Here is a 22,458-nt window from a genome sequence, read left to right on the forward strand (position 1 = left end):
ATTGTGGGTGAGGCCCTTGGTTCCATCCTCAGTACTGCAAAATCAAATAAACAAATAGCATACATAAATTGGAGCACTATCCGGAAACTAGTTTAGAATACTTGAGGTATCAAGTACAATAATCTTCAAAGTTTGTCAGGTAATTCTAACATATCAGCAGAATTTGGGTACCCAAAGGTCTCCAACAGTGATGTTTAACAGAAATAAAGATGTAAATGCATATACAATTTCAAAATGTCCTACCAGTCACTTAGAAAAGTAAAACTACATAGAAAAATATTTATTTTATTTAACTCAGTATGTGTACCAGTCCTGAGGTTTGAACTCAGGGTGTGGATGTTGTTCTTGAGTGTTTGTGTTCAAATCCAGCATTCTACCAGTTGAGACACAGCTCCACTTCAGTGTTTTTGGTAGTTAATTGGAGATAAAGAGTATCACGGGCTTTCCTGACAATACTGGCTTCAAACTAAAATCTTTAGATTTCAGCCTCCTGAGTAGCTGGGATTACAGGCATGAGCCATCTGCTCCTGGCTAACTCAGTATTTTTTGGTGAACAACTAAAGATTTATTCAATATATTAACTTATTGATAAATATTAATTAATCATTTTAGTTTCTTAATTCTGGTATTTCAATTTCAGATCTCAGTTTGAACTATCCATAGCTCAAGAACTCAAAACAGGACTTTTAGCTACTGTGCGGGACAGCACAGCCCAGAGAGATGGAAAAATCTTTTGTTTGTATGTTTCTTAACTATATTCTTAGGGAATTATACTGGAAAAGAAATCATTGTAAGTCATATAAGAGCATAGTTCTAATCTACCGACAAGTGTTCAGCTGGAGTTTTATTGATTCATTCAACACATATTTATAGAACTGTGCCAAGCAGGGCTCCTGATCTCATGACAAAAAAAAATAAAGGGGAAAAAAAGCTAGCCAGGTGCTGGTGGCTCATGCCTGTAATCCTAGCTACTCAGGAGGCTGAGATCTAAGGACTGAGGTTCAAAGTTAGCCTAAGCAAGAAAGTCCGTGAGACTCATCTCCAATTAATCACCAGAAAAAGCCAGAGGTAGCACTGTGGCTCAAGTGGTAGTGCACTAGCTTTGAGCAAAAAGAGCCTAGGAACAGCATCTAGGCCCAGAGTTCAAGCCGAACTGGCAGAGAGAGAGAGAGAGAGAGAGAGAGAGAGAGAGAGAGACAGAGACAGACAGAGACAGAGACAGAGAGAGACAGAGACAGAGAAAAGGAAGGATAGGTCGGAAAGGGACAGCACCTAGGTCCAGAGTTCAAGCCCCATGACCCCCCGCCCTCAAGTGGTAGAGTGTGTGCCTAGCAAGTGCCAACCTTTTAGTTCACATCTTAGTACCCCTCCCAAACACACAAAAGAACTTTGGAGATTCTAATCCAATAAAATCTACATAATGGGAGGAGGGCACAGACTAAGCAGAAGAACTGAGCAACTCAGGGGTGGTGAAGGGACAGAGGGAATGGGAGGGAGGAAGGGAACAACCCATACTAAGCAACCAGAAGGAAATGTACATATCACTTGATCAAGAAGAAATAATTTTGTCAGGGGCTGGGAGTTTGGCCTAGTGGTAGAGTGCTTGCCTAGTATGCTTGAAGACCAGGGTTCAATTCCTTGGTATTACATACATAGAAAAAGCTGGCTCAAGTGGCAGAGCTCTACCCTTGAGAAAACCTAAGGACAGTGCTCAGGCCCTGAGTTCAAGCCCCAGAACTGGCAAAAATAAATAAATAAATAATAATAATTTTATCAATGTTTGAAGAGTTAACCTTTTTTCCTAAGTAAAACTTGAGTTCTATGTATTTTATATTACTCATAAGCTTTGTAAATCAGAATGATGATTCTTACAAGTGTTGAATATAAAAATGATTATGCATGTAACTACTTAATCTCAATAACAGAGAAAAAATACAAGAAACTAAAAAATCCATGTAGGAAGAAAAGGGACAAAAACATGAGAAGAGGTATCAATGTACAGAAGTAATGCACCTACTATATGACAAATGTAACTGTAACCCCTTTATACATTATCCCCCAAATAATTTTTTTTTAAATCTGTATGTAAGTTAACCAGGCTAAGAAATAAAAAATAAAGAAAAATGATATATGCTATTTCTTTTCTATCAGGAAAACTACTCCTGTAGAAGACTGGATAGTAAATATTTTAAGTTGTGACACCAGTCTGTTACATTCAGTCTTCTGCAGGACATGGCCCACATTCAGTGGTTTGCCAACCCTACACATCTGTGGTATCATATTAAGTACCTCTATATTACATATGCATGATAGGCATCTGAGCCAATTTATAAACAACTATTACCATCCCCAAAATTAAAGATTTATATTACTTTTTAAAATGCATTGCTTAAATATGGATACTAACTATATTAAAAAAGAAAGAGAGAAAGAAAGAAAGAAAGAGAAAGAGAGAAAGAAAGAAAAGAAAAGAAAGAAAGGAAAGAAAGAAAGAAGGAACAAACTTCAGTGTGACTAGCAAATAGTAGCAAGGTAAGCTGCCATTTAAGCCAGGAAGATATTTAACTATGATCTTAGCTGTATTTCTGAAATAAGCTGAGGAAAACTGGATGTGGTAGGAACAAAAAAAATTAAAGGCAAGAAGGCCAAATAAAGAGGACACAGAAAATGTGGTCTACAGTTACAATGGAGTATTATTTAGTCTTCAAAAGAGATGAAATTCTAATACATGCAAGAACATGGAAAAATCTTGAAGACACTGTGCTAAGTGAACTAAGTCAATCAGAAAAGAAGAAATATAATCCTGTTCATAGACAGCAGACTGGAGGAAAAGGAGGTAATTAGCAGTTAGCTGACATGGTTTCAGTTTGGGAAGATGGAAATCATTCTGGAAATGGTAGTGGTAACATACTTAATGGCACAGAACTGTGTATTTTAAAATGATCAAAACATAGGGGTTTAGGAGTATGGCTCACTGGTACAGTGCTGACTTAGCCTGTCAAGAGTTGCCTTGGGTTCCATCCCAACACTGGATGGGTGGATAGATATATAGATAGTCAAACAGATTATATAGTTCATTTTCAACAGTGTCAAGTACACTGCTGCATTTTTTCACTTTTTATCCCATCATCTCTGTGTCCTCTTTGCCTTTCCCAAAGACAAATAAATGAACAAACAAGACAAAAAGAAAACAAAAACAACAATGAAGGAAAAAAACCTCAAGTCCATTTTTTTTTTACCAGTCCTGGGGCTTGAACCCAGGACCCGGGCAGTGTCCTTGGACACTTTTTGCTCAAGGCTAGTGCTCTGCCACTTGAGCCACAGTACCACTTGCAGCTTTTTCTGTGTCTGTGATACCGAGGAATCGAACCCAGGGCTATGTGCATGCTAGGCAGGCACTCTACTTCTAGTCTATGTCCCAGTCCCAAGTCCAATTTCTAGAGTTCATTTCAATAAATATTTTATATGATCAAATGCAAATAGACATTGCACCTTTGTGTTCCTCTCCTAAGAATATCCTCCTTTATGCCACTGTTTTTTGCCCTAAAGTAATGTGCGTGTGTCTGTGTGTATATAATTTTTTTGTGTGTGTGGATCATGGGCTTGAACTTGGCCTGGAAGCTGTCCCTGAGCTCTTTAGGCAACCACCCTACCCCTGGGCCTGGGCATTGTCCCTGAGCCCTTCAGTTCAAGGTTACTCTTGACCCAATCCCCACTTACCATTTTCTAGAGGTTAATTGGAGACAAGAGTCTCCAGTCCTTTTGTGCCTGTGCTGGCCTTGAACTTTGATCCTCAGATCTTATTCTCCTGAGCAGCTAGGATTACAAGCACGAGCCACTGCACCCAGCTCTAAAGAAGTATTTTTTTTTTTTAAAATAACCAGGTTTGTTTGAGTGTCATGTCTACTCTGACTGCCTAAAGGAGTCATTGTTCTCCTCTCTGGCTCTGTGTTGGCCTTCCCCAAAACACATTTTTTTTCATTCATGCAGCATGTGAGTGAAAGAGAAACTTTCACTTGCTTTCATTTTATGAAAGTAAAGGAGTCATGCTTAATTATGAAAACATATTTTGATATAAAAGAAGTCAGGGGGCCGGGAGTTTGGCCAAGTGGTTAAAGTGCTTGCCTAGCATGCATGAAGACCCGGGTTCGATTCCTTGGTACCACATACATACAAAAAAAAAAGCCGAAGTGGTGCTGAGGCTCAAGTGGTAGAGCTCTAGCCTTGAGAAAGTCCAAGGATAACACTCAGGCCCTGAGCTCAAGCCCAGGACTGGCAAAAAAAAAAAAAAAAAGTCAGGACCGGGGCTGGGAGTTTGGCCTAGTGGTAGAGTGCTTGCTTAGCATGCACGAAGACCCGGGTTGGATTCTTTGGTACCACATACATAGAAAAAAGCAGAAGTGGTGCTGAGGCTCAAGTGGTAGAGCTCTAGCCTTGAGAAAGTCCAAAGACAGTGCTCAGACCCTGAGCTCAAGCCGAGGACTGGCAAAAAACAAAAAACAAAAACAAAAGTCAGGACCAAGACATGACAAAGGGTATCGATGTATGTGAAGTAATGCACCTCTATCTGGTGAATATAATGTAATCCTTCTATTAATTACAAAAAAAAATATGAAAAAAAAAAAGTCAGGACTGGGCATGTAACAAATAGAGGCAGAAAAATGAACTGCAACCCACAGTAAGCTATCTTACCAAGTTTAAATATTTAACTGGTAGAATCAGATCCTACTTCTCCAGCACCTCTCTGAGGACTGGACTCTGCTGACCAACTGAATACAACTTTCCAATAAAACTCTTCACCACCCACTTCTTTCACTTCTCACAGCACACTTATCAAAACTCTGCTCTAGCCTTTGTGTTTTGCCCCCTTTAAATCTCCTTTTAAAATTGTATTATTCCAGCCATAGCTGTTGTGGTATTACTCAACTCCTAAGTTTTTCTCTAGAAACAAGTACTCCTCAAATCTCTGAGCTGTATTTCCAAATACCATGAGAACCTCCATATATACATATATATGGTGGGCATCAAGATTTAGTCCATCCCAAAGTGAACTTCATCTACTCTCTCAGATTCATTATCACTTTCTCTTTTTTAATCCTTTGGAAATACGAGGGATGAAGTCAGGGCCTATCCCTTGAGCCAAAACCCCTACCCCTTTTATTTTCCATCTGGTCTCACATTTTTGGCAGGCCAACCAGGCCTACCACCCTCCTACTTATACCCACATAAATCCTGCTGTCTCTTAACTCACTTGTAACTGTTGCAGGCATGAGTCACTGCCTCATTCCATCATTTTCCAGTCACATTATTAGTGCTACTATCTTTCCAGGCATTAAAAGCTAGACACCTCAGTCATTCTTTTTTTTTGGCCAGTCTTGGGTTTGAGCTCAGGGCCTGAATGCTGTCCTTGGACTTTCTCAAGGCTAGAACTCTACCACTTGAGCCTCAGCATCACTTGTGGCTTTGTTTTTTTCTATGTATGTGGAACGGAGGAATTGAGCACGGGTCTTTGTGCATGCTAAGCAAGCACTCTACCACTAGGCCAAACTCCCGGCCCACCTCGGCCATTCTTGAAGTCTCTCTTCTCCTTGCCACATATTTAATCTATTATTAAATCCTGTCAACTCCTTCACTAGTTGTTCTTGTATCCAAATTCTCCTTTTTCATTTTTTAAATCACTTTTTACCTTTATCCTAATTCTTGACCTAGTTATCCATGACAGAAGCTCGGAACTCAAGAGAAATTCTGAGACCTCTTTAAAAAGCCTTGATGGGAATTTGAACACTTAAGATATTGTCACAGTATGAGGGTGGAGACATTACTGGCATTAACGAAGAGTACCAGAAACCCTGAAATAATTGGGCTAATGTATTAAAAAACAAAACAAAACTGTGTAGGCATTATATTGATATTTTAAAATATTTGTAGGTATACATTACTTATTTCTATGAATTCAAGTTATCACTGGGAAAGAGCAAAAGAAGGGGTAACAATGCCTAAAAAGAAATATACTCATGTTGGGCACTGATGGCTCACTCCTGTAATCCTAGCTACTCAGGAGGCTGAGATCTGAGAACCACAGTTCAAAGCCAACCCATGCAGGAAAGTCTATGACATAGATTCTTTTATCCCCAATTAACCACCAGAAAACCAGAAGTGGACTGTGGCTTAAGTGGACTAGTTCATAGCTCAACCACACAGGAAACTCCATAAGACTCATCTCCACCAAAAGGCTAGAAGTGGTAAAGGACTAGCCTTGAGCAAAAAAGTTTAGGGACAGTGCCCACGTCCTGAGTTCAGGCCCCAGGACCGACCCTTAAAAAACAACAACAACACTTGGTTCTTGATTCTTCTCTGTTAAATATAATACAACTACTTATCCATTTACTGATAATGCCATAATCTTCCTTGGTGAATGCAGAAAAACATAACCTGAATTTGTGGAGTGATTATGGAACAATGTTATTTCATTCAATCAACCAATCTAAAAATTAATGTCAACAAATGATATCTTTGGATCATCCTACAAGATTCACTTGCCTATATTGAGGGGAGTATGAGGGGAGTATAATGCTTACATAAAATTTTAGAAATTTTAATAGTTTTATTACTTTTCACATTATTTTTTCTATTGACTGATTCTATAATTTTGGGATGATTTCTATGGAAATGAATACCAGAAATGATGGTTGTGTTTTATGATACCAATTTAGCAATAAATTCTATACCTTTTGAAATATTTGTTATGATATAATATCAAATAATACAATAACTTAACTACATAAAAACAACAACAAAAAAAAAATCAGTTAAAAAAAAGTCAAGACTATTTCACTAATGCCTTCATGTGAGGCCACTCTTAGAAATTCAACTGTAGCTGCTCCAAGCCTGAATACATGATGATACTTACTGCAACAGAGATGCTACACAAGTGCTGTGATTTGACAGACCACACACAGACTTTTACCTAAGTTAGGTCACCTTCCTAATCCATGCTATATACCCTCTGGGGTAAAAACTGCCCTACTTCTCCCATGTATGCTCTCAAATTGCCTTCAAAGTTGTAGGCATTTCATGGGTAAATATCTATTGACCAGTAGAGGCACACTAGGCTTCTTTCTTGTCATTTCAGAACAAACTACAGAACAAAAAGGTAATTCTATCAATAGAATGATAATTTTAGCATGTGCCATGAATCTCTCTGGCAAAACTATCTTACTAATGGTTTGGGGTGCTACAGAGTCACCATAAGTTTATTGCCAAAGGTGGGTGCAGAGGCTCACGCCTGTAATCCTAGCTACTCAAGAGGCTGAGATCTGAGGATCAAGGTTCAAAGCCAACCCAGGAACAAAAGGACCTGAGCCTCTTATCTCCAATTAACCCCTAGAAAATGGGAAGTGGACTTGGCTCAAGAGAAAGTCCCTGAAGAACTCAGGGACAGCACCCAGACCAACTTCAAGCCCCATGACCCACAAAAAAAAAAAAAAAAGCTTATTGCCAAATGTAAAATTTCACCATTTGTTTGTTTATTTATTTAATTTTGTCAGTCCTGGGGCTTGAATTCAGGGCTTGGGCTTTCTCAAGGCTAGTGCTCTGCCACTTGAGCCACAGCACCATTTCTGGCTTTTTCTGTGTATATAGTAGTGAGGAATCAAATCCAAGTCTTCATGCATGCTAGGCAAACACTCTACCATTAGGCCATGCTCCTGGCCAGATTTCACAACTTAAAGAATGAAAAAAAGAAAAAAAAAAATCAAGCAGTTAGGACATAAGATAACACAAACATGTATAACCATGTTAACAGGTATTTCTCTAGTATATTTCTTCTCTAGTAAAGTCCTAGAGATGATGTTGCTTTTAGAAAACTTAAACTGGCTATTTGGATCATTTTCAACAGCCAAATATAATTTTCAAAATACAAATCTGGTGAATTTAGAACAAAATTTGGGTATTAGAATAGAAATGATACATAGATCTACTTAACAGACTAATCACAAAATGCAGGGACAGGGACCAGGTGCTGATAGCTTATGTCTATAATCCTAGCTACTAAAGAGGCTGAGATCTGAACATTGCAGTTTGAAGACAGCCCTGGCAGGAAAATCCGAGAGGCTCTTACCTTCAACTGACCACTAAAAAAGCCCAAAGTGGAACTATGACTCAAGTGGTAGAACATTAGTTTTGAGCACAAAAGCTAGGGGACAAAACCCAGGCACCAGGACATGCAACCCCTCCTCCACTCCCCTTTTCCCCCCTCAAAAAAAAGGACAGAAGACTGGGAATGTAGCTTAGCAGTAAAGTAATTCATAAGCACACTCAAGTCCCTGGGCCAAACTCCAGCACTATAACTCAACATATAAGCACAAATGTAGACATGGGTCCATTTATCGTAGATACTAACTTCCACAGAGAATTCAGTAACTATTCTGAATTTATTCTAATCCAATTATTGAGATTTTATTTCAAAAGTAAAATATGACAAGGAAAGTTTTTTTTTTTTAAGTTGTGATTATAAAACCAATATTTACCTAGGTGGGAAAGAGCTAATCTTAACCTTTAAAAATATTTGCCATGCCAGAGTGTGGCCTAGTGGTAGGGTGCGTGTGGCCTAGTGGTAGGGTGCTTGCCTGGCATGCACGAAGCTCTGGATCTGATTCCTTGGTACCACATACACAGAAAAAGCTGAAGTGGCACCGTGGCTCAAGTGGCAGAGTGTAGCCTTGAGCAAAATGTGTCCAAAGATAGTGCCCAGGCCCTGAGTTCAAACCCCAGGATGAGAAAACAAACAAACAAAAAATAAAAACACTTTGTCAAGGGCTCACCTCTGTAATCCTAGCTACTTAGAACTATGATATCTAAGATCTGAGGATTGAGGTTCAAAATCAGCTCACATAGAAAAGTCCTTGAGGCCTTTATCTCCAATTAAGCATCAAAAAGCCGAAAGTACAGCTTCAGGTCAAGTGGTAAGCACCAGGGAAAGCTAAGGGCCAGTGCCTAGGCTCTGAGTTCAGACACAATACCTGCTCATACATATACATGCACGTGCACGTGCACGTGCACGTACACACACACACACACACACACACACACACACACCAAGCAAACAAAACCCTTGCCAAAAATCGTAACCAAAAAAGGCATGCAAAAATCAACCAGGTAAACAAACCAAATCAAACTATGAATTAACTTAAATCAAGTATCTGTCTTATAAAACTGGAAAAATATCTAGCATTTCAGAGTATATATTACCCTATGGAAAAATACAGGTCCTTAATAAGGAAATGCAATTTAAAAATAATATAGGACTGGGGCCAGGAGTTTGGCCTAGTGGTAGAGTGCTTGCCTAGCATGCACGAAGACCCGGGTTCGATTCCTCGGTACCACATACATAGAAAAAAGCCAGAAAGTGGTGCTGAGGCTCAAGTGGTAGAGCTCTAGCCTTGAGAAAGTCCAAGGCTCAGTCAGTGCTCAGGCCCTGAGCTCAAGCCCAGGACTGGCAAAAATAATAATAATAATAATAATAATAATAATAATAATAATATAGGAAAATTATATACTTCATTAAAAATATTAAGCCTGAGCTAGATGCCAGCAGCTCATACCTGTATTTCTAGCTATTTAGAAGGCTGAGATCTGAGGATTATAGTTCAGAGCAGCCAGGCAGACAAAACTGAGACTCCTATCTACAATTAACCAGCTTAAAACTGACTGAAGGTTTGACCCAAGTGGTAGAGTACCAGCCATGGGCAGAAAAAAAAATCCTCAACAGCATATGGCCCTGAGTTCAACCCCAATAGGGGCATGCATGCATGTGTGCCTGTACAGATACACAAACCACGAACATACACACATTTATTTTTTAAGAAATGTGCGGCTCATGCCTATAATCTTAGCTACTCAGGAGGCTGAGGATTGTGGTTGAAAGCCAGCCTGGATATGAAAGTCTGTGAGACTCTTATCTCCAATTAACCACCAGAATACCCGAAGTGGAGCTGTGGCTCAATATGGCAGAGCACTAGCCTGGAGCTGAAGAGCTCAGGGACGGCGCCCACGCCCAGTGTTCAAACCCCAGGACACTCCCCTCCCCCCTAAAAAGGAAACAATGTTAAAATGTCGGAAAAAGAAGAGAAAAGGTAGGAAAAGTACAGAAAAAGTAATCTATAGACTTCTAACTCAAAATATCTGAATCTTTCTCAAAAATCTTTATAAAACAATGTCTTCTCTATAGAGAAAGACAATATGGAGGAAAGAGAAACCTTCTCAAGGATGGGAAGAAATGCCACTACAGATACATAATTACCATTTGCTATTCTCCAAGCCCAAGTACTTTGTGTATTGTTCAGATTATATCACAGGAAATGATTTTAAGAATAAATCAACAAGAACATCCCACCCTAAAGAACCCAGTCTCAGTGTCTTACCTGTACAAAGAAGTCCATCTTTATAGTAAAGTGCATACACTCTGGCACTGTGTCCAATTAATGATGAGGTCTCAAAGGCTTCATGGTCCTCCAGTTGCTTCATTCTCAAAATAGCCTTCAAATAAACCTTCTTCCAGTGCAAAGCGTCCTGAACAGAATCATCTATCTGCCAGCCCAAATTGTTACAGGCAGTCTGCCACACCTCTGTACAGGCACTTATCACCTTATTCCACTGTTTAGAGACGAGGCAGCATGTGAGTAAAGTTTGAGGATCGAGCCATTTTAACAAATAAAAACTGAGCTCCAGAGGAAGGAGTTTGAGGAAGTCCCGCTTGAGGAGGGTCTCCAGGTTATTAGAGAGATGCCTGAGCTGGACTGCCCCACTCAGACTAATCAGGTGATCCAGAGTTTCATTTTTCTGCAAGTCCGTCAGAGAAAGAAATGTAACAGAAATGTTATCAAGCCATGTCTCAAAGTCCTTTCTCTCCATAAGGTTATGGAAATATTTACCTGTGGCACATCAAAATATTGTATTAGTTCTGCTCACAGACCGTTCAAGCAAGACTGCTAATAAATGAAGTATTAAAATTAGTGTAAAAAATTTCATATTACATCTTAATGCTTAGTTACAACTTTACAGTTAACACATTTTAATTATCTGAAAATTTTTTCATGCACAGAAAAGAAAAATACTTTTGCAAAACATACTTCTAACAAATCAGGACCTCGGAAACATAAGTCAGGGAGACAGGCTGATATACATGCCTTGTTCCTTTTGAAGTCTATCACATGCTACATGCAGTGTCACAGTAAAAGATTTACAAAGTATTCGTTCACAGTGTATTCTAAGACACCCCCCTCCCAGCAAAACAAGCAAGACTACTTCCTTAATAAATTCCTTAATAAATTGTATTTGATTGTTAAAAATCACAAAAATAAGTGCCAGGATCTGACAACAAAAAGGCAAATCTCCAGGGCAGTATCTCAGACACCAGTACAACCTATCATCAAAATCACAGAGCTACTTGTTTTTTTATATAATAGATGTCTTCAGCACAAAAGATGGGTAGAAATATTGAGTTATGAGTACTCTTCTGGTTCTTCTACCTTCTTCACAACATGCATTAGTAAGGCCATACATAGCCTTTTTTTTTGTAAGTTTCATGTACGCTCTTGGTAACTCTTAACCAAGTACTTAGAGCTATAAGGGGCATAGAAATCTGTACAATAAGCAAATAAAAACCTTGATGCTTCCAGGAACAATGACACATGCCTGTAAACCCTAGGTACTCAGAGGTAGGAGGATTTCAAGTTTAAAGACAGCCTGGACTATAGCATAGCAAGATCTCATTTCAAAAACATAAACAAAAATTTATAATCCCAATGCTTACAAAACACCTGAAAACAGGTTATCTTTACTTCACAAAAGAGGTAAACACATGTCAAAGGAGGTAGGAAATTGCCTAGTCACCGGGCTGGTAAAATACAACAGACTGGAGGCTAGTGCTCTCAAAAATCACTACCCAAAAGCCGTGTGTGTCTCTAAAGTGAGGAACAATCGAAATGAATCATCACATGGTGCTAAGATCTGGGTGTACTAAGTCTATTTCATTATATCATTTTCCCCTTTAGGAAAAGGACAAATTGTTCTAGGGCTAACTGGGGCAAAAGAATTTTAAAGTAACCTGAATTCATGTCACCAAGTATCAACTCACTATTTACAACAAGGACTAAACTGATGTAAAGACAGCAAAAAAATGTAAAGCAATTACAACAAAAACAAAACAAAGTCATAAAGCCTAATGTTAGTAGCTCACACCTGTAATTCTAATTATTCAGAAGGCTGAGATCCAGTTGACCTTGGTTCCAGGCCAGCTAGGGCAGCAAGACTGCATCTTCCGCCTCCCTTATCCCACCTCCACCAAAAACAATAAATGGAGCTTTTAAATCATCACAACATGCCAAGGATGAAATAGCCACCTCCAGAGTAGTGAGTTTCCCATTTCTGTGAATAGTAGGGATAGCTGTATACAGAAACGAGTGGAACAAATGAAAATGCTCTGGCACTAACAAATACTTTACTGATACAGTGCACTTTTTAGGTGATCATGGCAATGTTCAATTAACTTCTAAGCTTCAGTTCCATCATCTATGAAAATGGAAATGAGGAACCAGAAATAAAACAGGGAACCAATAACACAGTACCTAGTACTTTTGATTAGTTCCCTGATGAATACCTGGCAGAAACTCCCTTTCTGGCACCAGATTAGCCTGGTCATGACCTGTTAACAGCCTTTTCAATCTTATGATCTCATTACAGTTCCTCTTCATATGCAGAAGAAAAACTCAAGGTCTCAAATTTATTGAATGTCTAGTTTTATAATTAAGAGGAGTTATTGACATGAGGCTCTCATTGCTCATCAAGTTCCTCCTTCTACCATACTCACATCCCTTGCTGTCTAACCTTTCCCACCCCACCCCCCAATCTCCAACACTAAACATCCGTGCCTTCTTCTCCTCTACACTAATGAGCACAAAGCTCTGAGGAAAGGTGATGTGCTGAAAAGATTCTTCTATTTGGTCCTGAGGCTTTACCTCAGGGTGTCAATGCTGTCCTTGAGTTTTTGTGCCCAAGGATGACACTTTTGAGCTCCACTTCTGGCTTTTTTTTGGTGTTCAATTGGAGGTGAGTGTCTCATGGACTTTCCTGTCCAGGCTGGCTTCAAGCCACGATCCTCAGGTCTTACCTCTTGAGTAGCTAAGATTACAGGTATAGAGATACTGGTACCCAGCAATGATGAAATGATTAAGTAGAGAGCTGAGAGCCTGTTTGGGCTCTGGTTCTGCTATTAACTACCTATATTTCCTTCAACAATCCTCATTATTTATATTGATCTTAAAGACTGAAATACTCCCAAACATGACCTCATCTGACCTTCACAAGTTCACGGGAATCCTAATTTCCTATTACTACCCTAGCAAAATACATAGGCCACAACACAGAGTAGCTTTCTCAGAGTTATATGAGAAGTAGCTGTTTAACATTCTTCCCCAATTCCTAGCCTTCCCCCCCCTCAAAACAAACAAACAAAAACTTAAACAGAACATTCTAGATCAGACAGTGTGGATTTCTGTGCCCCAATCTTATTCTGCTCAACTTGGTTTAGTAAGAATGAAAGCCAAAAATTTACTGGGAAGGTGTTATGTCACTCTCTTTTCTGTAGAGGCTTTGAAAAAGGATATATACCTATGAACTCACTGGAGCATAAAATATAATTTCAATATCCAAGAAACTGATAATACTGGTTACTTCCAGAGAGAACCAGAAAACTAAGGAAGAGGTATAAAAAACCCCTTTTAATTTTTTTTTTTAATTTTTCAAATAATTTGAAAATAGTATCCATCAAAAAACTTTTCAGGGTCTTTTTTTTTTTTTTTGGTTCGTTTTCTGAGAGGATCTTTTCATGTAGCCCAGGCTGGCCCTTAACTTTCCATTCTCCTGTCTCAGCCACCAGAGTAACAGGGACTACAGGGTATGCACCACCACACCTTTCGTTTGAAAACGTCTTAAGAGCTGGGAAAGAGCTCTTGTAAGATGTGAGTTTCTCAACTCCACTGGTGGCTGGGTGACCCTGAACACATCTATCTCAAGACTTCCTCACTTGAAATAATGTAACCACGAACAGGCTGACCGACCAGGGCTTTTGTAACGACTGAACAGACACCGCACATAAAACGTTTTGCGCTGCACCTGGCACACTGTAAACCTACAACAGGTGCCAGTTGCCGTTATTACTTAGGATAAACGGTGTTCTGCGTGCTTTCTGGTGTTGCCTTCCGAGCAGCACCCCACATACACACCTGTCTTCAGAGCATTCCCCTCAATTACGGCGCAGTCCCTGACATGGCTACCACGCCTTGTGCTATCTCTGCACACTTCATCTTTCAAACTCCCGGTCGCCCTGGGACGTCACTGTTAACTCGTTTCGCATCTAAGGAAACCAAGGCACTGGGAGGCGGGAACTCTGAAGTCCAACTGTCCTCTCTCTATAATAAACCCCAGATCCCTCAGTCCGTTCGTCGCTCCCAGGTCCTCGGCTCCGGAGCCGTGTTCCACGCGGCACTGACCTGAGCGAGCGCCCCGGGGCCCGGGACCTTGCGCCGGGCTCACACCGATTAGGCGCGCTCGGGCCGCCAGAGCCTTGCAGCGGCCGGGTCCGCTCCACAGCCATGGCGCCTGCAGGGAAAGACAAACAGACCCGGGCGCGGCGGGTCAGCAAACGCGCGGGCAACCCGGAGCTTCCTCCCTCCCCGACCGACCCCGCCGCGTTCACAGACCTGGACCTGCGGCCGCTGCTTTCTCGGTCCGCAGCCACACAGGGGAGCGGCTTCCGGTACTTCTACGTCATCTCCGCGCGCCCCTCCCGTCCGTGGCGCAGGCGGAAGCAGTTGCACTTCCGGCTCCCGCCCAGAGGGGGAAGTGGGAAGGGGGGGGGGGGGTTGTGAGTCGGAGCATGCGCAGTAAGGCCTTCTTCCCCTCATTACTGGTGAGACATGGCACTAATTTTCTCCTCAAGCCCCGGTGCCCAGATTTGCCCAGAATGTTTATGATTCTCATCTAACCTTTCATTGCACCAACCCAGCGACATTTTGTTTTCTTCACAGAGGCCTTTAGATTTTAAACCTCACTGCCAGCATTAAAAATATATAGATAAGCCAGGTGCGTTGGCTCACACCTGTAATCCTAGCTGCTCAGGAGGCTGAGATCTAAGGACCACGGTTCAAAGCCAGCCCAGGCACAGAAAAAAAAGTCCGCGAGATTCATCACCAGAAAACCCGAAGCGGCCCTGTGGCGCCAGGGGTAGGACCGTAGCTTGGAGCTGGGACAGCGCCCAGGCCCAGAGTTCAAGTCCCACGACCCACAAAAAAATAAAAATAAAAAAGTAAAAAATTCTGGTTAGGGGCCGGAGTTTATCCTAGGGGTAGAGTGCTTGCCCAGCATGCACGAAGACCCAGGTTCGATTCCTCGGTGCCACATACCTAGAAAAAAGCTGGAAGTGGTGCTGAGGCTCAAGGGGTAGAGCTCTGGCCTTGAGAAAGTCCAAGGACAGTGCCAGGCCCTGAGTTCAAGCCCAGGACTGGCAAAAAAAAAAATTCTGATTAGTTTTAATTTAAATTTACATGGGCACATTTGTAGAATAATTACCATATTGGATGGCATTACCCAAACATAATATGGACAGTGAGAGAGTCACATATACAGTTAGTGTACAACACAGCAAGGTTTCCAATTTCCTCACTTTATGGAGGGCATGAAAGGGGCAAGGAAGATGCTCTGAACAGAAAGGAGAAGGGACAAAGACTTCAATCAGCTTCGCAATTCCCACTCTAATCACAGGAATTTGAAATCCGTGATGAGAACTATCTGGAAGAGTTTCACAGGAAAGGAAAGTTACAAGGTGGAAGTTTTGGGGCCGGGAGTTTGGCCTAATGGTAGGGGTGCTTGCTTAGCATGCACTAAAACTAGGGTTATTTTCCTCGGTACCTCATATATAGGAACAAGCTGGAAATGGTGGAGAGAGAGAGAGAGAGAGAGAGAGAGAGAGAGAGAGAGAGAGAGAGAGAGAGAGAGAGAGAGAGAGAGAGAGAGAGAGAGAGAGAGAGAGAGAGAGAGAGAGAGAGAGAGAGAGAGAGAGAGATGAGAGAGAGAGAGAGAGAGAGGAGAGAGAGAGAGAGAGAGAGAGAGAGAGAGAGAGAGAGAGAGAGAGAGAGAGAGAGAGAGAGAGAGAGAGAGAGAGAGAGAGAGAGAGAGAGAGAGAGAGAGAGAGAGGAGAGAGAGAGAGAGAGAGAGAGAGAGAGAGAGAGAGGAGAGAGAGAGAGAGAGAGAGAGAGAGAGAGAGAGAGGAGAGGAGGGAGGGAGGGAGGGAGGGGAGGGAGGGAGAGGAGAGAGGGAGGGAGGGAGGGAGGAGAGGGAGAGGAGGAGAAGGGAGAGGGGGGAGGGGGAGGGAGGGAGAGGGAGGGAGGGGGAGAGAGAAAGGTGGGGAGGGGAGGGAGGGAGAGAGAGAGGTGGGGAGGGGGAGGGAGGGAGGGAGGGAGAGAGAGAGAGATGGGGAGGGGAGGAGGGAGGGAGGGAGAGAGAGGTGGGGGAGGGGGAGGGAGGGAGAGGGAGAGAGAGAGAGAGAGAAAGAGAGAGAGAGAGAGAGACCTGCTGCCTAACTTGCAGGAGTTGGAAGAGAGACTAGAAATGCTGGTTCTTCTCCAAGCATGGTAGTATCATTTGAGGGGGGGGGATTCCAGCTGACCCTTTATCTCTACAAATACTACCATCACCTAAAAACACCTAATCACTTCCCTAAATTCCAAAGCCTGGAGACAAAAGGTTCAAGGTGGGTTTATTACGCAAAACATGGAAAAATGGAGCCTGAGGTAAGTTATTATTACTTAAAATATGGAAACAATGAATGTAATATTTAGGACATTCCCTTCTAGATCAAAGAACAAATTCACCAGTCTTTTTTTACTCCTCAGTTCTCTAAGCATTCAAGATTGAAACCTCCTTCATCTAAAAGAAAGAAGGGGGCCGGAAGTTTGACCTAGAGTGCTTGCCTAGCAGTCACAAGACCCAGGTTTGATTCCCTGGTGCTGTGGCTCAAGTGGTAGAACACTAATCTTGAGGAAAGCCCAAAGACAGTACTCAGGCCCTGAGTTCAGCCGACAAAGGAGAAATAAAAAAAAAGTATGAAATACCTTGTTTAATTGAATATTTACAAGGACCATAAATTTAATAAGTGTTGAATTTTTAGGTTAGATTCTCTCACTTGATAAAAATGTCCAAGATTATATGTTATGTTCAGAAAGCATAGCCAACTTTTCAATCAGGGATAAAGTTACTTAAAAGAGGTAGTTTGTATGATTTAACAATGTTCTTGCATAACTTATACCAGGGATTCAGATTCTGAATATGAGAAATATGGAATATATGAGACATCACTAGATGATGTTTCCTTTGGAAGATAAAAAATGCATCCATGAAAGATGGCAAGGGTCTGTGATATATAAAACAGTTTTTAAATGTACAAAACAAACAGGCATTATTACAACTGTTTGGTCTTTTTGTTTTTCAGATGGATTTAAAAATACAATTTTCCTCTTTAGGCAATGATGCTGTAGAGAAATAATAACAATTCTTTGAACTTTTTCTATTGTTTGTTCTGAATTTGCTGTCACTGTAACACGATAAGTACTTACTCTCCTATGCAGGCAGCAAGTATTCTGGGACAAAAGCTTAGGTCAATTGGCATAGAAACCTTATCCTTAAAGTTTGTGGCACAACATACCTTACTGCCATTGCTAATAGACTGGAGTTATCCTGAGATATATTTCAACATCTAGACTTAATAATTTTGAAAGCCCTGAAATTGTTCATAGACAACATGCAGGTAAGTTTCTGATTATCTTGGAGGCATTTGCTGTTTATTATAATAGGCAATGAAACTACTGAAGCTTCTTTTATATGTAAACTATCTGCAATGAGAAAATGGAAAAGAGTAAAGATTCTAATTGTCTGAGGTGGTTTGGTTTTGTTTTCCTACTAAATGAACATAGACAAGGAAAGACAGATTTCAGGATTTTCTAGAGGTTAAGAGTAAGTTTTCAAATTTGACAGCTTTGAGTTCAAACTATAATACTCCACTAATCCCTTTACCGCTCAGATGTTCAGTTTAATTTGGAAGATAACTCATCTGAAAGGGATATTGCCAGATCTTAGTGAATTAAGACCAAAAGTTTTTAGCACAGTTGTTCTTAGCAGAAAAATTATCCAAGTGAAAGGTAATTTCTAGTGTGTGTATGTGTATGTGCAAGTTCTTGGGTTTAAATTCAGGGTCATTTTGTTTAGCTTTTTTTTTTCTCTTCTCTCAAGGCTGACACTGTACCCTTTGAACCACACCTCCAATCTCTCCCCCCACCTTTTTTTTTTTGGCTTACTAGAGATAAAAGTCCTTCAGATGTATCTTTTTTTTTTCAATGCTAGTGCTCTGCCACTTGAGCCACAGTGCTACTCTGGCTTTTTTTTTTTTTTCTGAGTATGTGGTACTGAGGACTCAAACACAGGGCTTCATGCATACTAGGCTCCTGGCTCAGATGTATCTTTATAGGCTTAAACCTCAATCCTTAGATCTCAGCCTACTGAGAAGCTAGGGTTACAGCTGTGAGCCACTGATACCAGGAAAATGTCACTACTTTATGTGAGACCTTTTTAAAACCAAAGCTCCTATGAATACATAATTCTTTTAATAATCCCTCATTTTATTGCAATTTTGCACGTGGAATGTTTCCATCTCTTGATAGGGTGGAGAATGTTGGCACAAATCTACTCTAGATATCTGGAGAGGTGCTTTGGGTATAGAAGGACTCTTCCTGTATTGACAGACACAGCAGAAGGATTAGGAGATGTCAAAACAGATTCAGATTCAGTATCAGATAAAATTGGAAAGTCAAACTAGCAGGAAGCAACTGATAAACAGCCAGTGTATGGCCACCAAAAGCAACCACTACATGGAAAAATAGCTGTTGACCTTTGTAATTAGAGAAGAAACTGATCCAAGTGCTTCCATTAGACAAAGGACACATATTTTCCTACAGCTTTTATTACAACGATCCTGCTTGTTGTATCCTATCCACAAGGATTGTTCTTTGTATTTCCATGATCCAACACAGTGTTATATATACTTATATATAGTTAACTAGGCTTTCAACCAAACAAGGAAGAGAATGGCTAACTAGCATTTTACTCAGTGTCCAAACACACTACTAGACTTGGCAATGTGAAAAAAGAGACTATGATGCTTGTGATCCATAAAACCATCTATTGAAGAGACAAATAATAACAATAAATAATAAGCAAGTAGTATATAAAGTCCATATAGTGTTCTGTAGGTAGGAGGAGGCGGAGGACAGGAATATAGATTAAGCTTGAATGAACATTTGTCCTATTCTTATTTAGGTGGCATTCTGCAGACTTCGAACTCACCAGTGGTGTTTCATTCTGTTTAATGTCATCCTGTTTCATGCTTTGCTTTTTGGAGCTGACTTTCTGGAAGAATACTTTCTGCATTCTTTGCCTCATGTCAATATGAAAGTTCTTGAAATGAAGGATAAGGCAAGAAAATTGAACATGGAACCCCTAAGAAATCATCTCTCCAAGTATTATGTCCTGAGCCAGTCAGAAGTGTGTAAAGGGAAGAACGTTTTTTTGCTTTCTCTGATCTTCAGTAGCCCAGGAAATGGCACAAGACGAGACCTCATCAGGAAAACCTGGGGAAACGTGAGCAGTGTCCAAGGACACTCAGTGCTCACACTGTTTGCTTTAGGAATGCCTGTTTTGGTAACTACACAGAAAGACATAGACCAAGAATCACATAAGAATAATGATATAATTGAAGGAACCTTCTTGGACAGCTTGGAAAACCAAACCTTGAAGGTCATCATCATGACACAGTGGGTTGTGACTTTCTGCCCTAATGCCCTATTTATTCTCAAGGCTGATGAAGAGATGTTTGTCAATCTACCAAGCTTGGTAGACTATCTTCTGAATTTTAAAGAACACCTTGAAGATGTCTATGTAGGAAGAGTTATCCATCAGGATGCACCCAACAGAGACCCTCAGAGCCAAGAATATGTGCCTGTTAGTGAGTACCCAGAAAAATACTACCCAGATTACTGTAGTGGTGAGGCATTGATAATTTCTCAAGATGTGGCTCGAATGATGTATGTTGTTTTCAAAGAAATACCCATTATGATACCTTCCGATGTGTTCATAGGAATTTGTGCAAAGTCCCTTGGCCTTAAACCTATCCACAGTTCAAGATTTTCTGGGAAAAGACACATCAGATATAACAGATGTTGCTATAAGTTCATTTTTACATCTTCACAGGCTGCAGAGACTGAAATGCTCCTGGCATGGAAGGAAATCAATGATGGGAAAGACTGTTCACTATTTGAGACTTACTATGGGCTCATTTCCTGCAAACTTCTGACATACCTTGACAGCTTTAAACGTTTTCACATTGGCACCATAGAAAACAACGTGATGTATTTTGGTGATTAGGATCTATTTGCTTTTAAGTCTAATATTTTTAAATTGTCTTCTATCTAGCATAGAAAGCAACTTTCTGTCCCCGTGTTTTGTATAGTTCCTCTGAATCTTTACTTATTCTTAGAAAAAATACAAAATGGTCTTAATGGGTTGCTTTACTCAGTCTTGTTGGGATCTAATTTTAACAAATTGTAGGTTGGTATGGCATTATTCTTTACAAAATAAAATGTTTCTGAATAGAGACTATCTAATAATAACAGTCTTTTAAACAGACAAGGATAAAATTGTATGTATCTTTGTGGTGTACAACATGATGTTCTCATGCATATATACATTTTGGTATGACTAAATCTATCTATTCAAAGCATACGCGTACATACTTTTTTGGTGAAAACTCTTAAAATACAACTTCTGGGCTGGGAATGTAGCCAGTGGTAGAGTGCTCACTTAGCATGCAGAAAGCTCTGGGGTTGATTCCTTGGTACTACATACATAGAAAAAGCTGGAAGTGGCACTGTGGCTCAAGTGGTAGAGTACTAACCTCAAGCAAAAAGTGTCCAAGGACAGTGGCCAGGCCCTGGGGTCAAGCCCCAGGGCTGGCAAAAAAATCCAAATTCCTAGTTATTTTATATATAAAATATGTTATTCTGAACTATCATTACTATGAAGTATGATGATCTCCTGAACTTACTCCTTGTGTTAAACTAAGTTCTTTTTGGTTTATTTTTGGTCACTTAACCAACCTCTTCCTGGCCCTGTTACATCCTAGCATTTATTAACCACAATTTTATTGTTTGTTTCTGACTTTTTTTTGTTTCTGACATTTTTACACTCCATAATTGACATCATTTTTCATACTGTTATCTGGATTATTTCACCGAATCAATGTATTCCAGGGTCATCCATGTTATTGAGAAATGACAGAATTTCCTTCTTTTTAAGACTGAATAATATTATATTGTGGATATAATTCACATTTTATCTGTCCAGCCAGATGATATTCTAGTTCTAATTTTAATTTTTTCGAGGAGCCTCAATACTACATTCTACAAGTTTCACTGATTTACATTACCTGCAATGTGCAAGTGTCTCTTTTCTCCTCATCTTTTTAAACACTTATTATATTGGTCATTTTAATAACTGTGATATCTCATTGTAGTTCTAATCTGCATTTCCCTTATTTTTTTTTTTTTTTTAGCAATCATGGGGCTTGAATTCAGGGCTTGGGTGCTGTCCCTAAACTATTTTGCTAAAAGCTAGCACTCTACTACTTTGAGCCTCTGCTCCTCTTCTGGTTTTCTGGTGGTTAATTGGAAATAAAGAGCCTTAAGGATTTCTGCCTGGGCTACCTTCAAACCTAAATCCTCAGATCTCAGCCTCCTCAGTAGATAGGACTATAGGCAGGAGCCACCAACGCCTGGCCCTAATATTTTGTGCATGTCCAGGTACCAGGAGATGCTTGAACTCAGGGGCATTGAACTTGCTTGCTCATGACTGGCATGCATACCAGTTACTTTATACCTCTAGCACTTTATGTTAGTAATTTTGGAGATGGAGTTTCACACAGTTTTCTGTAAGGGCTGGTTTTGAACCATGAACTTTGTTATCTCAGGTTAAACAGTAGCTAGGATTACAAGCATGAGCCACTGGTGTCTGGTTGACAGCTAATAATGATTGCCTTTTTTGTTTCATATCATGTTGGCTGTTTTTTCTTGAGAAGTATTTTTGTTGATTTTGTTTTTCTTTTACTCAAGACAGGGGCAAGCTAGGTTGACTAGGTCTGCAACTTTTTGTCCCAAGTGATTTTCTGACTTTTACCTCCAAGTAGCTTGGACTACTGGAGTGACACTGCTGTAAACATACACTTTTCATATTTTCTTTTGAGAAATGTCTATGCAGATCCTTTCTTCTTTTTGTGGTAGTAATAGTTTGAACTCTGGG

The 22,458-nt window shown here is 40.3% G+C and overlaps 2 protein-coding genes across 3 annotated transcripts in view; one reads left to right on the forward strand and one right to left on the reverse strand.

Moving 5' to 3' along the window:
• Fbxw2 (F-box and WD repeat domain containing 2) overlaps positions 1-14,810 on the reverse strand; it is a 36,174-nt gene extending 21,364 nt beyond the window's left edge. Inside the window, exons 1-3 of one of the 2 annotated variants that reach the window (XM_090330532.1) lie at positions 14,760-14,810; positions 14,550-14,658; positions 10,422-10,931 (exon numbers count right to left, since the gene is read on the reverse strand). In XM_090330532.1, coding sequence (XP_090186658.1) covers positions 10,422-10,911 — 490 coding nt within the window. In that variant the 5' untranslated portion in view covers positions 10,912-10,931; positions 14,550-14,658; positions 14,760-14,810. Of the gene's footprint in view, positions 1-10,421; positions 10,932-14,282; positions 14,529-14,549; positions 14,659-14,759 lie in introns of those variants that run through there. The other variant, XM_090330531.1, reaches the window with a different exon arrangement.
• Positions 14,811-19,414: 4,604 nt separating this feature from the next.
• On the forward strand, positions 19,415-20,717 carry B3galt9 (beta-1,3-galactosyltransferase 9). Its single transcript, XM_090329188.1, has one exon. It carries the CDS (start codon positions 19,555-19,557, stop codon positions 20,527-20,529), a length of 975 nt encoding a protein of 324 aa, XP_090185314.1. The 5' UTR covers positions 19,415-19,554; the 3' UTR covers positions 20,530-20,717.
• Positions 20,718-22,458: the final 1,741 nt, after the last annotated feature.

The sequence above is a fragment of the Megascapheus bottae genome, chromosome 3 (genome assembly GCF_031878675.1).
Source record: "Megascapheus bottae isolate mThoBot1 chromosome 3, mThoBot2.hap1, whole genome shotgun sequence".
Taxonomy (NCBI): Eukaryota; Metazoa; Chordata; class Mammalia; order Rodentia; family Geomyidae; genus Megascapheus; species Megascapheus bottae.

Bases quoted from the DNA above. Each gene is read 5' to 3' on its own strand.
- B3galt9 (XM_090329188.1), top strand. From the start codon at position 19,555: ATGAAAGTTCTTGAAATGAAGGATAAGGCAAGAAAATTGAACATGGAA.